We start from the raw sequence: 13,140 nt of genomic DNA on the forward strand, positions 1-13,140 counted from the left end.
CTTGAAATAGTTTTAATAATCGTGTATATTTGGGTTATAGTAATCTTATAAGAGGAAATGCTAGATAAATTTGACTATATTCAAGGTATTTCCACTTTTTTTTTTTCTCAGTGTAGGCTCAACTCTGTAAAATCATAGCCTAGGTTCTACATTTTTAATCTCTAAACAATTTATATAACAGCATGTACAGTAGCAAAGGGATTTTTGCTTTTGTCCTATTGGGAGTCTAAAAGGCTAGAACTGATGCACGGGGGGAGCGAAGAAGGCGAGCTGGCGGAGGTAGTGTGATGCTCTGGGGAAGGTTCTGCTGGGAAACCTCGGGTCCTGGCGTTCATGTGGATGTTACTTTGACACGTACCACCTACCTAAACATTGCTGCAGACCGAGTACACGCCTTCATGGTGACGGTATTCCCTAACGTCAGCGTCCTCTTTCAGCAGGATAATGCGTCCTGAGACACTGCAAAAATTATTCAGGAACGGTTCGAGGAACATGACAAAGAGTTCAAGGTGTTGACTCGGCATCCAAGTTCCCCAGATCTCAATCCGATCGAGCGTCTGTGGGACGTTCTGGACAAACAAGTCCGATCCACGGAGGCCCGATCTCGCAACGTACAGGACTTAAAGGATCTGCTGTTAACGTCTTGGTGCCAGATACAACAGCACACCTTCAGAGGTCTCGTGGAGTCCAGGCCTCGACGGGTCAGCGCTGTTTTGGTGGCACAAGTGGAGGAGGACCGACCCGATATCAGGCAGGTGGTTTTAACGTTATGTCCGATCGGTGTAAGAGTGTTGATTGAACTTTCATATTGTAGTTCTACCGCCCTCTAGTGAAACTTCTTCATGTGTGCGTTGGCTACACCTTCACTCAAAAGTTTACAGATACAGGGAGGTCCTTTAATATAGAGACATTTGTCATTACAGTATTTTTTTGTGTGTGTGTGTGTGAGAAATGGCTACCAGATTGAGTCTGGAGCACAGAAGAAGGTTGTGTATATATATGTAATATTATTATATATTAGTATATATACATATATTATTATTCTTCTTCTTATTAAATTGGTCATTAGATTCCAGTTGATATTCCTAGGAGCAGTAACATGGATAATGGTGGGTTGTGTGCAATTTCCACCATCATAACACAATTAGAAAAATCAAGCACTCTCTGCTTCCTGTGATTCACGGATCCCGCTCTGAGAAGCGTGTCTTCAGACACGTTTGAGATAAAAGAAACCAGAAATCATAGGTGTGTCTAGAATGATGGGAAAACTGTACAGCACCAAGGACGCATCAATTCATATCCAGACTGCATCGCAAGGTTCTGATCAAATCTCGAAAATTATTGATGAGAAATCACTATAAATATATAATTACAGGATTCTGCATATCATTTTCACTGAAGAACATCTCTGAAAATACTTTTATATATGCGCGTGTGTGTACAACATAAAATCAATGCTACCGTATTACTTTTAATCAGTTTTTTTTAATAAAAGTGTTTTTTTTTTAAAAACATATGAGAAAAGCTTCAGTTTTCTGAAATGCCTCGTTCAGTAACGAGTTCCGAAAAATTCCGAGATGAAGTCTGTCCTCTCGGATTCATTCCCGATGGCCGTCGGTTTATCATCAGCGCTTGCGCTCTCCGGTTCTTCTCTGGAGCCGAGGACACGCGGCCTTCTTCTCTCCGCCTCTCGTCTCTTCCTTTCTCCTTCCCGTACATGCCTGCGATTCGTTTCCTCGCTCTTCCCGGAGTTTCCTGTCGTTTCTTGGCTCTTTCGCCTCGGCTCGCGTGTCCGCTCTGTCCCTCTCCCTTTTCCGTCGCGGACGAGACACGGACAGGGGAACGGCGACGGGTTCCTCTTTGATCTGTGGCGTCGGCGCCTCCGGTTTCATTTCGGGGATCTTTGGCGGTATAGCAGGCTCCCTGGGAGATCGAGGAGAGCCAGGTTTGGGCCTGCGGGCTGGTGAGGCGGTGTGGGCGGAGGGACAGGTGTGCTGGTTCAGACAGGCGGAGCACAAAGGTGAGACGGGTAAACAGACCTGCTGCCCGAAACCCACCAACAGCCAGTTTATCTCACGCCACAGATCTCTACAGGAGAGGGACAGAGAGAGCGAGAGAGAGAGATTTTCCTTATTTCACAAGACAGCATTACTTTGCCAGGCCGTAATGTAGCGTTAATAACGACAAAAGAGACGTCAGAACCGAGAGGGAAAATACAAAACCAGAATTTTTTTGTTATTATGAGCCTGAATTCTCAAACGACGACATGTTACATGCTGTCAGTCTGATTTCTGCAGTTTAAAAAAACAAAACAACTGAATTTCATGTAGCTGAAATTTCAGGGAGCTGCGATCCTAAGCTCGGGTTATGGTCTGGGCGGAGTTTCACGTGATCTCCCGTGTCCATGCGGGTTTCCCTCAGGGTTCACCGGTTTCCTCTCGCTTCCTAAAAACATGCTCTACATGTGAATGAGCGTGTGAATGAGTGTGTGTGTGTGTGTGTGTGTGTGTGTGTGTGTGTGTGTGTGTGTGTGTGTGTGTGTGTGTGTGTGTGTGTGTGTGTGTGTGGTGGTGGCGGCGGCGGCGGCGGCCCGTGATGGCCCGTGATCTGAGACGTGCCGGCATCCCATCCAGGATTTATTCCCGCCTCTAAATCTCTTACTGAAGGTGAATGAACGAATATCGCCATGCTCTGGAAGCGCAAATTGTTACTAAATGCCTTATTTTCATTTCCGCACACCTCGGAAGCCACTCCTCCAGCGCTCGACGGGTCTCCTCTGGGTTCTTGGTGGTGGCACGAGTCCATCCAAGCCTGTTAGAGATCCGGTGAACGTGCGTGTCCACTCCTGAATGCATGCACACCCAGACAAACACATTCATGAAAACGGTTATAAGTTTTACCGCCTCGAGAAAGTGGGTGCTGGGGCACCAGTCACGAGCGTCCCCGCTTCCTGCTCACCGATGCCGGAGACCCGTTTCCAGGCGATGCCCATGGCCAGGTGGGCCATCTTGGGGCCGACCCCGGGGAGACGCACCAAACCCTCCAGCGTGTCAGGGATGTCACCTCCAAACTCACGCTGGATCATCTCCGTCGCCTGCTTCAGGTACTTCACCTTCGTCTGTATGTGTGTGAGACGTCAGAAACATTTACAAATACAGACCGAATACATGCATATATATCTATATATATATACACACACACACACACACACATTATATATATATAGATATGTGAAATTCCTAAGGTTGTGGGGTTTTTTGTATTTTTTTTTTTTACAGGAAATCATTACATTACAAAACATTATTCAGCATTTCACTTAAAAAATTGAAATTTTTTTTTTCTTTACAAAACACCTCACCTTCCAGAAGCCCACGGGGTAGATCAGTTCGCCCAATTTGTCCTCGCCCATTTTGAGGACGGAGGTCACACTGAGGTCGTGTGCACGCAGCCGCTCCATGGCTGCAGCCGTCACCTGATCCTTCGTCTGACTGGACAACATCAGGGAGACCAACACCTGATAACGCATCACCTGAAAGAGAGAGAGAGAGAGAGAGAGAGAGAGAGAGAGAGAGAGCGATACAGGTTGATGCAGATACAGATCCCCAGAACGTGTTGCATCAGGTCCATTCCAGTTTTCACTCTAAAAGTACTGGCTCAGAGATATCTGGGTTCACGTTCAGCTTCAATAAGTGCGAGAGGTCAACTCGTTCGTGATCACCTCGGGTGGAGCCTGGGGGTCGTAGCACTTCTCCGCCCCCATCTGGTCCACCGGAGCGTCCCGTCCACTCCGCATCTCTCTGATGAAGGACAGCTGCGTCCTCCAATCGGGCGGTTCCCAGCGATCTTTCGTTTTGACGCAGGGTCCCGCCTTGTCTTCGTACTCCACTTTAACGTGGCCCCTCCTCAAGGTGCGAGGTGATCTTAAAGGGGCGTGGCCATCCCCGGGATCTTCCTTAGGTTCCGCTAAATTAAGGAGAATAAAAAAAAAAAATTAAAAGTCAGCGGTGTTCTTATGGTGGTGCAAAGTACTGTAAGGTTGTACAAAGCAACAGATGTGGTACAGTCAGTAGGTGGACGTAAAAAAGTTAATAAAAACTCCACATTTGTGAATAATTCGCCTTTAAATCACTACATTCTGTTCTTAATAACTAACTTTATGTCTTTATTTTTAATTCCTACTCATCAGCCCACCTGTGACGTTTGACTTTACTAATCCACAGTGCCCACGTGGAGACCTCTCTGTTTTAGAAATGGTACATTCCTCTCCTGGTTCTTCTTTAATCCCTGCAGAACTTTCCTCCATCATTCTGCTGCATTTCAGTCTGCGGGTTTCTCTCCCTTTTAATAAAGTTTTGGCCGCTGTATCAGCTTGTGAAAGATCTGACACGGCTTTTCTCTCACTGCTGAAATAACGCGAACTCGTTTTCATTGTTTTTATTATTTTATTCCCCGAGTATTGGTGCGTCTGAGGTGTGCGCGCGCAAACACAAGCACCCGCCCAAAACATCAGACCACTAGACCGGAAGTGGCCGAGTTACTGACTACGCAACAAGCAGCCATGTCAAAATAAATAAATAATAATTAATATTATTATTTACAAAGCAATCAGAACCGTTTGCCGGATTGGCTGCGTATCATCTACATATCCTGTACTACCGAGCTGTGTAAAATTATTACTATAAAGCAACAATATAAACACATGAAGATGCCGCACGTTCGTTGCTTAGCAACCGAGCAAAACGTGTAAAATTAACCACGCAAATCGCGAAGATCCGAATTACATAATTCAATTTCTCGCTGCAAATCTAGAGTCTGTTGACTTCCGGAAAGCGACACGTTTCAGAACTACATTTCCCAATACGGAAACCGACTTGCGGAAGTGAAAATGGCGGAAGTGAAGGTCTTTTTTTTTCATTATCATTATTTCTTTTTATTTAGAATTTACAAGCGATATGGAATATTAGCGCCGAAAAGAAGTAGCAAAAAATTACAAAACACTAACACTGAAGTTTGTTTGTTTGTTTGTTTGTTTTTTAATAAAAAAGTGATTAAAATAAAATTGATGCAAACAAAATATATTTTAAATAAATCAGTAGAAAAACAAATCGCATTCGATGGGTCTTCAATATTAATAGTAAATTTGTGGTTTTTTCCCCTTTTCATAATTTTGAGTGATTCAAAGTAAATAAAACGTATTTTTATTTAAACAGCAGTAAACCAGGGTAGTGACCGGAAGTGCATTTCTTTCTAAACATGACATCCGGTTGGAGCAGGGGCTGATCTGCTGATTATTTAGGGGCTGGTTTGAACGCGCTTTTAAACACATAAATGCATACATTTATGCGATTTGCTGCTTTAAATAAAAGGTCCACCGCGTTCCCGAGACACCTTGATGAGCATCCTCCTTTATTTTACAGCCGTGTGGTGAGAATCGTTCAGTGTTATTGGGTTGTTTTTGTGCATGTTTGTTTATTTGATGCCTACAACACTCGACACTGTGTTCATGAGCTAATCGTGTCTTAGAGTGAGATTTGAGGGTTGTTATGAGTAAAAGTGTTTAAAAAGCATGCATATTTAAGACGTTTTTATCATTTGAGACCTTTTGCACTGGTGCATTTAATGTAGTTTAGCATTTAGTTTGTGATCATTTTCAGACAAACTCAATATAAAGACACTGTAATCTCTCTCATCTGTAATTAGATCTTTATAACTATAATAGTCTTTATCTGTGATTTACGCTTTCTCTACTTGCACACCTGATGAGGTGCATTGCCTACGTACATGATTAAGAAGAACAAACCACGCCCACTCCCATGGCTCCTTCTTCCTTTCCTTAAAAACAAACATTTTTTTTGGACTAATTATAATTAAACCGCTCAGCCAATTAATGATATATGTAACTGTATTTGTTTAGTGCTGTAAAGTCATGGTTTCATTTCGATGCAAAATAATTTACTTTCCCAGCACATAGTTTGGCGTCACTGCGTGCCAGGATCAGACCCAGGAAGGAGGCGTGGCCTAAAGGCAGCAGTGTATGTTAGAATTGAACATGGCTATAAACTTGACTACAAAATCCTTTCACAAGCTGTCGGATTAGCTATTTGGATAGTGTTAGAAGTAAAATTGATTAGATTAGATTCAACTTTATTGTCATTATGCAGAGTACAAGTACAGAGATAACGAAATGCAGTTAGAATCTATCTGGAAGTACAAGAATGTAGTGTTATATATTCAGAATATAGTGTTGTATAAAACTTATGAACTTTTTTTTTACATTTAAATGTAAAATTCTCCGAGGAATCCTGTCAGGTTAGCTCCTTTTAGCTAGTTGAGTAATGTTAGTAGTAAAAAAATTATGAACAATATTCCTCTAATTCCTACAAATTCCTCTAAGAAATCCTATCAGGTTAGCATTACGAAGTGCTATCTGGCTGTTCTAGGTCTTAATAGTTCCTGTCAGGTTAGCAAATATTAGCTCGAAGGGTAATGTATGTCTTAAAATCCTGTCAGGTTAGTACCTTCTGGAACATTTTAAGAACGTGACTTAAAAATTCTCTCAGATAAACTGTCAGTTATCTAATTGGCTAACATTAGCATCAAACGTTATGACTATAACCACACAATCCTGTCAGATTAACCGACGTCAACTATTTGGCTAGTGTGAATTGTGAACGTTGATGAATATAACTACAAAGTACCTTTAGCTAATGTCAGCTCATGCTAGCTAGCTAGCTGGATAGTGTTTGTGTTATAAGTCCTGTCAGGTAAGCTTATATTAACGCTTACTAGCTAGTTGGGTAAAAAGTAAAACGTTTGAAGGTTCGTGCACATTGGAGGATTTTTAGCTAGCTGGCTAAATCGTGACCAGAGATTGTATGTGAAGTAGAGCTGGTTCGCTTGTTGAAATATGCACCGTTTTTTTTCATGTTTCTCTCTCTCTTTCTTTTTTTTTTGTCCTCTCTCAGTAAGTCCACCTGAGTGCTGGGATCATGAATAAGCAGCCCAGTAAGGAGTCTCTGAAGGACAAGCTGAAGGGGGTGTTTGGGCTGACCCCTCGTATATCTGCGAAACAGACCGAAAGCAAGCCGTCCGAATTTATCATCACTCACGACATCTTGAAGGTCGGAGAAGTTCTCATTTTTATGGGAAATGGTTATTGTGAGGGAGAAGGAAAGCTTTGTAATATGTGTATGTGTGGTTTAGGAGCTTGCTCCGGAGTGTGGGCTGAGTAACAGAATCCGGGTCATCAACCATGTATGTGACCTCGCCAGGTCCAAAAAGTTTGAGGAGGTGAGATTTCAATACCGAATGGATGGTCATGTTGTCAAAAGGGGGTGTGGCTGCTAGTCCTCAGGCTGGTGGGTGTGTCTTTTGTGCCCATATATGACCTCAAAGACACACCCTTTAAGCAATTAGCTACCTGGCACTCAAAATCCTTTCAGGATAGCTAGTATTAGCCAGGTGGCTAGTGTTAGCTATGAAAAGTATGAATATGATTTAAAAAAAAATCTTGTTAGCTGGTTGGTTAGGGTTGGCATAAATATGGCTTAAAATCCTGTCAGGTTAGCTAAAGCTAGCTTGGAGGCCTAGCTACAAAAAAAAATCCTGTCAGGTTAGCTCAAGCTAGCTTGTTAGCTAGTGTTGGCAGTGAAGCTGTTTATGAATTTATGAATATGTTTAAAAATCTCAGAAATCTTATCATGATGGTGCGTGTATGCTAGGTGGTCAGTGTTAGCATTGAAGTTTAAAAATATCAGTTTAGCTGCAACTGGCTGATGTTAGCTACCTGGCTAAAGTATGTGTTAAAAATCTTCTGATGTAGTGCTTGTTCGCTATATGGCTAGCATTTGGCTTACAAACTACTAAATGTGTGTGTAAGACTTGCTCATATATATTGGCACCCACTGTGTGTTAGAATGCCGTGGAGGCGTTATGGAAGGCGGTGGAGGACATGATGCAGCCTGAACAACCACCTGAAGCTCGACACGCTGTGCTACTGCTGCTCAGAGCTATAGTACAGGGACAGGTATCTCTCTCTCTCACACACACACAGTAGTTAGCAGCCATAATGTATTACTACTTTGTATTATGTAACAAATGATTCTGTTTATAACAGTCTTTGTTATGGGGCTTCTACACACTGTGTGTGTGTGTGTGTGTGTGTGTGTGTGTGTGTGTAGGGGGAAAGACTGGGTCCGCTGAGAGCGTATTTCTTTAGGATCATTTGGGACTACCATCCGTGTAACGAGGACCTGCCTGAGAGGCTCGGGGTGTTCAAGGCCCTCACGGAGAACGGGAAAGACGTCACCTACCTGGAGGATGAGATAGGTGGGTCACTGGTACAGTGATGGAGGTGATGGTGGTGATCTTCCCTCCACAAAATAGATGCCTCTTAGTCTTTTAATTATTTTTCAGTCAAATTTTTGTCCGCTATCTCCTCCCGCAGTTTTCAAGATGTCGACACCGAACTACCAGATTTTCATAAAATGTTCATTTTTTACAGTGTATGGCCCCCTTGTATGACACAACACCCTAGCAATCACCTGGAACACCATAGCAACCACCTAGCAACACCCTAGCAACCACCTGGTATATCATACCAACTGCCTAGCAAACACCTGGAATACCCTAGAAACCACCTTCAACAACAGTGCAGCTGTCTAGCAACACCCTAGCAACCACCTGGAATACCATATCAACTGCTTAGCAACACCCTGGAAGGGGAGTTTGCTACGCTGCACAAGCATTGCTTTTTTTTTTTTTTTTTTTTTTTCTTTTCTTTTCAGAAGTTTAATAATTTTTTTTCTAGTGTGATCGTGGGTAACGGCCAGGCTATTGTTCCAATGACCGACGTTAGGTATGATGCTAACTAGCATTTACGCTATCTTATTTAGCAAATCAGTTAGCTGGCTAAGTATTTATGCTAAGCTAATGTACACCACTGACGGCTCCTCAGTGTCGCGCTAGCCAATAGGAATCTACAAACACACACTGTACTTTTTTTGATTTCATATAAAATGATTGCGTATATTAACAAAATATTTTCTTTGTGTAATGACTGTATCTGTTCTTAGTAGTGATGTGTGTGTGTGTGTGTGTGTGTGTGTGTGTGTGTTCTGTCCACCTCAGCTCGTTTCGTGGTGGTCTGGATGGACACGGATTTGACTGCTGATTTCTTGCATGTGCTTGTCAACCTGGTCAAGTTCAACTCCTGCTACCTGGATCAGAACGTCTCACAGATGGTGCAGTAAGTGACACACACGGCTTTAACACCATAGCAACAGCCTAGCAACCACCTGGTATACCATACCAACAGCCTAGCAAACACCTGGAATACCCTAGCAACCGCCTTTAACACCATAGCAACCACCTAGCAAGAAGCATGACATTAAAATAACACCGAAAGCAGCTTTGTGAGTTCCGCCATTTTGGAATTAAGGATATGCGTTTCATTCATGTACTATGGAGGGTGACTTCACTCGTCTACCTTTTGTTTATTTGTTAATGATTATTTATTGCAGAATGCAATTCTTCTTCTCCCCGATTCAAAATCTTGAGGCAGTTCATTGTAGATCTGTGTCATGTGTATATAAAATCTCGATTAAGTAACGCTATGAAGCATGGAAAGGTTCAGTCGGGGGGTGACTCCGTTGCGTTACTGCGATCAGGACATAGAGGAGCGTTGTAGTGTAGTGATGAATAAATACTTTGTGGGTTTTGTGTTACAGGAAGATCTGCTTGCTGTGTAACCGAACCACATCCTCCACAGATATCGAGGTATATTTACTGTATATGCTTATAAAAAGTGTCTTCTTGTGATTCGCTTTCGATCGCTGAACTTGGTTATCTCTTAGAATCCCTCTGTACGACGTGTGTGTGTGTGTGTGTCACAGGTAGCTCTACAGGTGCTGGATGCAGTCGTGTGCTATAACTGCTTGCCGTCCAACTCTCTAACCGTCTTCATCATCACGCTGTGCAGAACAGTTAACGTGAAGGAGTTCTGCGAGTCCTGCTGGAAGGTGAGAGGCGATCGGAAGTCGTGTTTGTGGGCGGGGCTTCAGATTGACGCTCTAGGCGTATAAAAGTATAAACCGTATATGACGTGATGAAGTGGGGTTACCGCTCCGACGTGTTTTATTCCTCTCGCACCACAGCCAACGATGACGATTATTTATTTATTTATTTATTTATTTATTTATTTATTTATTTATTAAAGAGCGACACTTTTTAATCAGTCCCTCATTCCCTCACCAGCTTCTCTTGTTTTGTTTTTTTCTTTCCCTCTCTTGAAGTTAATAAGCAAAAAAAAAGCACAGCTTGTCTTCTGACACTGGAGACTCCTTCCATAAACGCTGAGAAAATGGCTCCTTACAGAAAACTTCACCAGATCAAAACAATCGTGTGTTTGTTTTTTTAAAATCCGTTTATGTGGATTGTCCGATGTACGAGTCCATGAGGGTGAGCTGTTACTATAGAAACGATAACGTATGGTCTCTCCATGTGTAGCTGATGAGGAAGGTGTTGGGGACTCACCTGGGCCACAGTGCTATCTACACCATGTGTCGCATCATGGAGGAAAGGTGGGTGGGTGTGTGTGTGTGTGTGTGTGTGTGTGTGTGTGCGCTCATTAAACTGGAAAGATGTAGCATAAATAAGATGATGTACTTTTACGCTTGTGTACTGTTTTTTACGCTTGTGTACCTTTTCTCACATTTTTAGAAGTGATCATGATTGATTTATTTATTTATTTTAGGGCGTATATGGAGGACGCCGCTCTGCTGCGAGGTGCCGTGTTTTTCGTCGGCATGGCGCTGTGGGGTGCTCATAGACTCCCCGCTCTCAAAAACACACCCACGCTGGTGCTGCCTTCATTCTACAAGGTGTGTGTGTGTGTGTGTGTGTGTGTGTGTGTGTGTGTGTGTGTAAAATGTGAAGTAGTGTAATGTGGTAACTGTGCATTCGTAAAGACTCCAGACATTTCCCAGTGTTCAGCTTGTGTGTCGAATGCTAGTTATTATTATTATTATTAAAAGAATGCTAATCATGTTAAACTAAGGAGACATTACAGCCCACTGCGCTAGCTAATGGCCTGCTTGCTAATAACGTAGCGAACCGCGCGCGTTTAATTTCGGTACACTGTAATTAAAACTGGCATGCACTCAGAGTGCATTATGGGAATTACCTTGGCCACTATATGACAATCAAAACATAATGACTGTTAAGACGTCTTGTTCGAAGCAAATTTGCCTTTTGGCATGTACGTATACAGGTTTGTAGTGGTACCTAGAACCTGCCCTTTGACCTCTCTCTGACCCCAGGCTATGAACTGCGCTAACGAGGTGGTGTCCTACGAGATCGTCCTGTCAATCACGCGGCTGATCAAGAAGTACGGCAAAGAACTGCAGGTGGTCACCTGGGACATCCTGCTGGCCGTCATAGAGAGACTCCTGCTGCAGATACAGGTAACGCACACACGTGCGCGTGCACACACACGACCATATGTTACAGATGGCACTTTCCTTTTGTTTTAAGTTAATAATTTGATTTTAGTAACTACTCTCTGTGTGTGTGTGTGTGTGTGTGTGTGTGTGTGTGTGTGTGTGTGTGTGTGTGTGTGTAGAGCGTGGGCAGTCCTGAGCTGAAGGCAATTGTGTTCGAGTTGTTGAGTACGGTGGAAGAGCTGTATGAGCAGAACGACTACCACGGATCCACAGAGCATTTCTTCAGCCTGGTGGAAAAATGCGCCGAAAAACGACCCGTCAGTACCTCACTCACTCACTGACGAGTTCATGGGTTCATCAAACAGTCACGGGCACAGTCACGGGCACAGTCACGGGCACAGTCACGGGCACAGTCACGGGCACAGTCACGGGCACAGTCACGGGCACAGTCAGTTATTTGGTCAGTTGCTTAGTTACTCGGGAAGTCAGTTATTCAGTCAGTCAAGTCTGTCAGTTATTTGGTTGGTCAGTCTTTCAGCCAGTTTTTGAGTCAGTCGTTCAGTCAGTGGCTGTCAGTCGCTCAGAATCTCAGTTTCTCACTCGATCACTCAATCACCGTCAGTCATTTAGTTGCTCACTCAATCGCTTTCTGTGTTTTATTAATTGCGTGTGTGTGTGTGTGTGTGTGTGTGTGTTGTAGGATGCGTCAGTGCTGACTCTAATCTCGTACCGAGCCCAGTCCATTCATCCTGCCAAAGACGGCTGGATCCAGAGCCTCCATCGCCTCATGGAGAAATTCTTCAGGTCTGACCTCCACATGTAGAATTTTGTTTTTGACCGTTAACAAGCTAGCTAACTCTCCTTTATATCCATCGTAGCCACTGTGCTAATGCTGTAAGTCAGATGCTTGGTGCGTTGAACAATCCTGCTTGAGTGGTGTAGCAGGATGTGGGAATCTCAGACAGGGCTGTCAATCAATCCTGCTTATTAGCATGTTAGACCACACCTACTCATCGTTCCAAGCGCAATCTGATCAGTGTCTAACGCTCAAGTTTTGTGTCTTACACACATTATGATGTCTCCTGGGATACGCCAAGTCTCAGTCTCTGTCTGTCTCTCTCTCTCTCTCTCTCTCTCTCTCTCTCTCTCTCTCTCTCTCTCTCTCTCTCTCTGTCTGTCTCTGTGTTTGTTAGGAATGAGACACGCAGCGTGATCAGAATCAAAGTGCTGCACATCCTCTCGTTCGTCCTCAGCACCAACAGGCAGCTCTATGAGGTTCTGGGGAAGAAAAAAAACTTTTTCCTTCTCTGTCCTGCTGTTTATCTTTGCATGAATTATAAAGAGACGTTTTGATGCGGGGTTAATGAACTCTTCAAACACTTCCTCTCTACTCAGGAGGAGCTGATCGAGGTGGTGGTGCTGCCGCAGCTGGGGCAGATCGCCGAGGACCGGGACCTGTCTGTGCGTAAACAGGCCACACAGCTGCTGGTGGATCTCGCTGAGGGCTGCAACACACACCACTTCAACAGCCTGCTCGACATCATCGAGAAGGTCCCTCTCTCTCTCTCTTGTACACACCTACACGCACACAGGCGCTTATAATTCACTCTGTTGAATCATCAGCAGTCATCACATAACTGTTAGTGAAGAGGTCGTGTTCGTCACGGATTCAAAAGGTCTCATAATTCTGATCACACGG

General features: G+C 43.7%; 2 protein-coding genes across 7 annotated transcripts in view; one reads left to right on the forward strand and one right to left on the reverse strand.

Annotated features, from left to right (window-relative positions):
- Positions 1–1,351: 1,351 nt before the first annotated feature.
- On the reverse strand, positions 1,352–8,035 carry nthl1 (nth-like DNA glycosylase 1). 2 transcript variants are annotated; one of them, XM_053615264.1, is made up of 6 exons: positions 7,906–8,035; positions 3,719–3,963; positions 3,359–3,529; positions 2,959–3,118; positions 2,740–2,845; positions 1,352–2,088 (listed from the first exon to the last, which is right to left on the reverse strand). In XM_053615264.1, the coding sequence occupies exons 2-6, from the start codon at positions 3,791–3,793 to the stop codon at positions 1,626–1,628; spliced, it is 975 nt and encodes a 324-aa protein (XP_053471239.1). In that variant the 5' UTR covers positions 3,794–3,963; positions 7,906–8,035; the 3' UTR covers positions 1,352–1,625. The 2 variants fall into 2 exon arrangements, with proteins under 2 accessions (XP_053471239.1, XP_053471238.1); XM_053615263.1 differs by lacking the exon at positions 7,906–8,035 and adding an exon at positions 4,192–4,883 and having other exon boundaries at positions 1,354–2,088.
- tsc2 (TSC complex subunit 2) overlaps positions 5,151–13,140 on the forward strand; it is a 32,926-nt gene continuing 24,936 nt past the window's right edge. The window contains exons 1-15 of one of the 5 annotated variants that reach the window (XM_053615258.1): positions 5,151–5,424; positions 6,966–7,121; positions 7,204–7,290; positions 7,916–8,026; positions 8,181–8,328; positions 9,130–9,247; positions 9,729–9,777; positions 9,894–10,019; positions 10,507–10,580; positions 10,754–10,880; positions 11,319–11,462; positions 11,621–11,758; positions 12,142–12,245; positions 12,635–12,716; positions 12,837–12,992. In XM_053615258.1, coding sequence (XP_053471233.1) covers positions 6,990–7,121; positions 7,204–7,290; positions 7,916–8,026; positions 8,181–8,328; positions 9,130–9,247; positions 9,729–9,777; positions 9,894–10,019; positions 10,507–10,580; positions 10,754–10,880; positions 11,319–11,462; positions 11,621–11,758; positions 12,142–12,245; positions 12,635–12,716; positions 12,837–12,992 — 1,596 coding nt within the window. In that variant the 5' untranslated portion in view covers positions 5,151–5,424; positions 6,966–6,989. Of the gene's footprint in view, positions 5,425–6,965; positions 7,122–7,203; positions 7,291–7,915; positions 8,027–8,180; positions 8,329–8,358; positions 8,858–9,129; positions 9,248–9,728; positions 9,778–9,893; positions 10,020–10,506; positions 10,581–10,753; positions 10,881–11,318; positions 11,463–11,620; positions 11,759–12,141; positions 12,246–12,634; positions 12,717–12,836; positions 12,993–13,140 lie in introns of those variants that run through there. The other 4 variants (XM_053615260.1, XM_053615255.1, XM_053615256.1 and 1 more) reach the window with 4 other exon arrangements.

Source organism: Ictalurus furcatus, chromosome 26 (assembly GCF_023375685.1).
Source record: "Ictalurus furcatus strain D&B chromosome 26, Billie_1.0, whole genome shotgun sequence".
Lineage (NCBI taxonomy): Eukaryota > Metazoa > Chordata > Actinopteri > Siluriformes > Ictaluridae > Ictalurus > Ictalurus furcatus.

Coding starts and splice junctions, on each gene's coding strand:
- nthl1 (XM_053615263.1), bottom strand. CDS start 4,507: ATGTTTTGGGCGGGTGCTTGTGTTTGCGCGCGCACACCTCAGACGCAC. Junction 2,846..2,958: donor GAAACGGGTCTCCGGCATCG/GTGAGCAGGAAG, acceptor GCATGCATTCAG/GAGTGGACACGCACGTTCAC. Junction 2,089..2,739: donor CTGGAGGAGTGGCTTCCGAG/GTGTGCGGAAAT, acceptor CCTCTCCTGTAG/AGATCTGTGGCGTGAGATAA.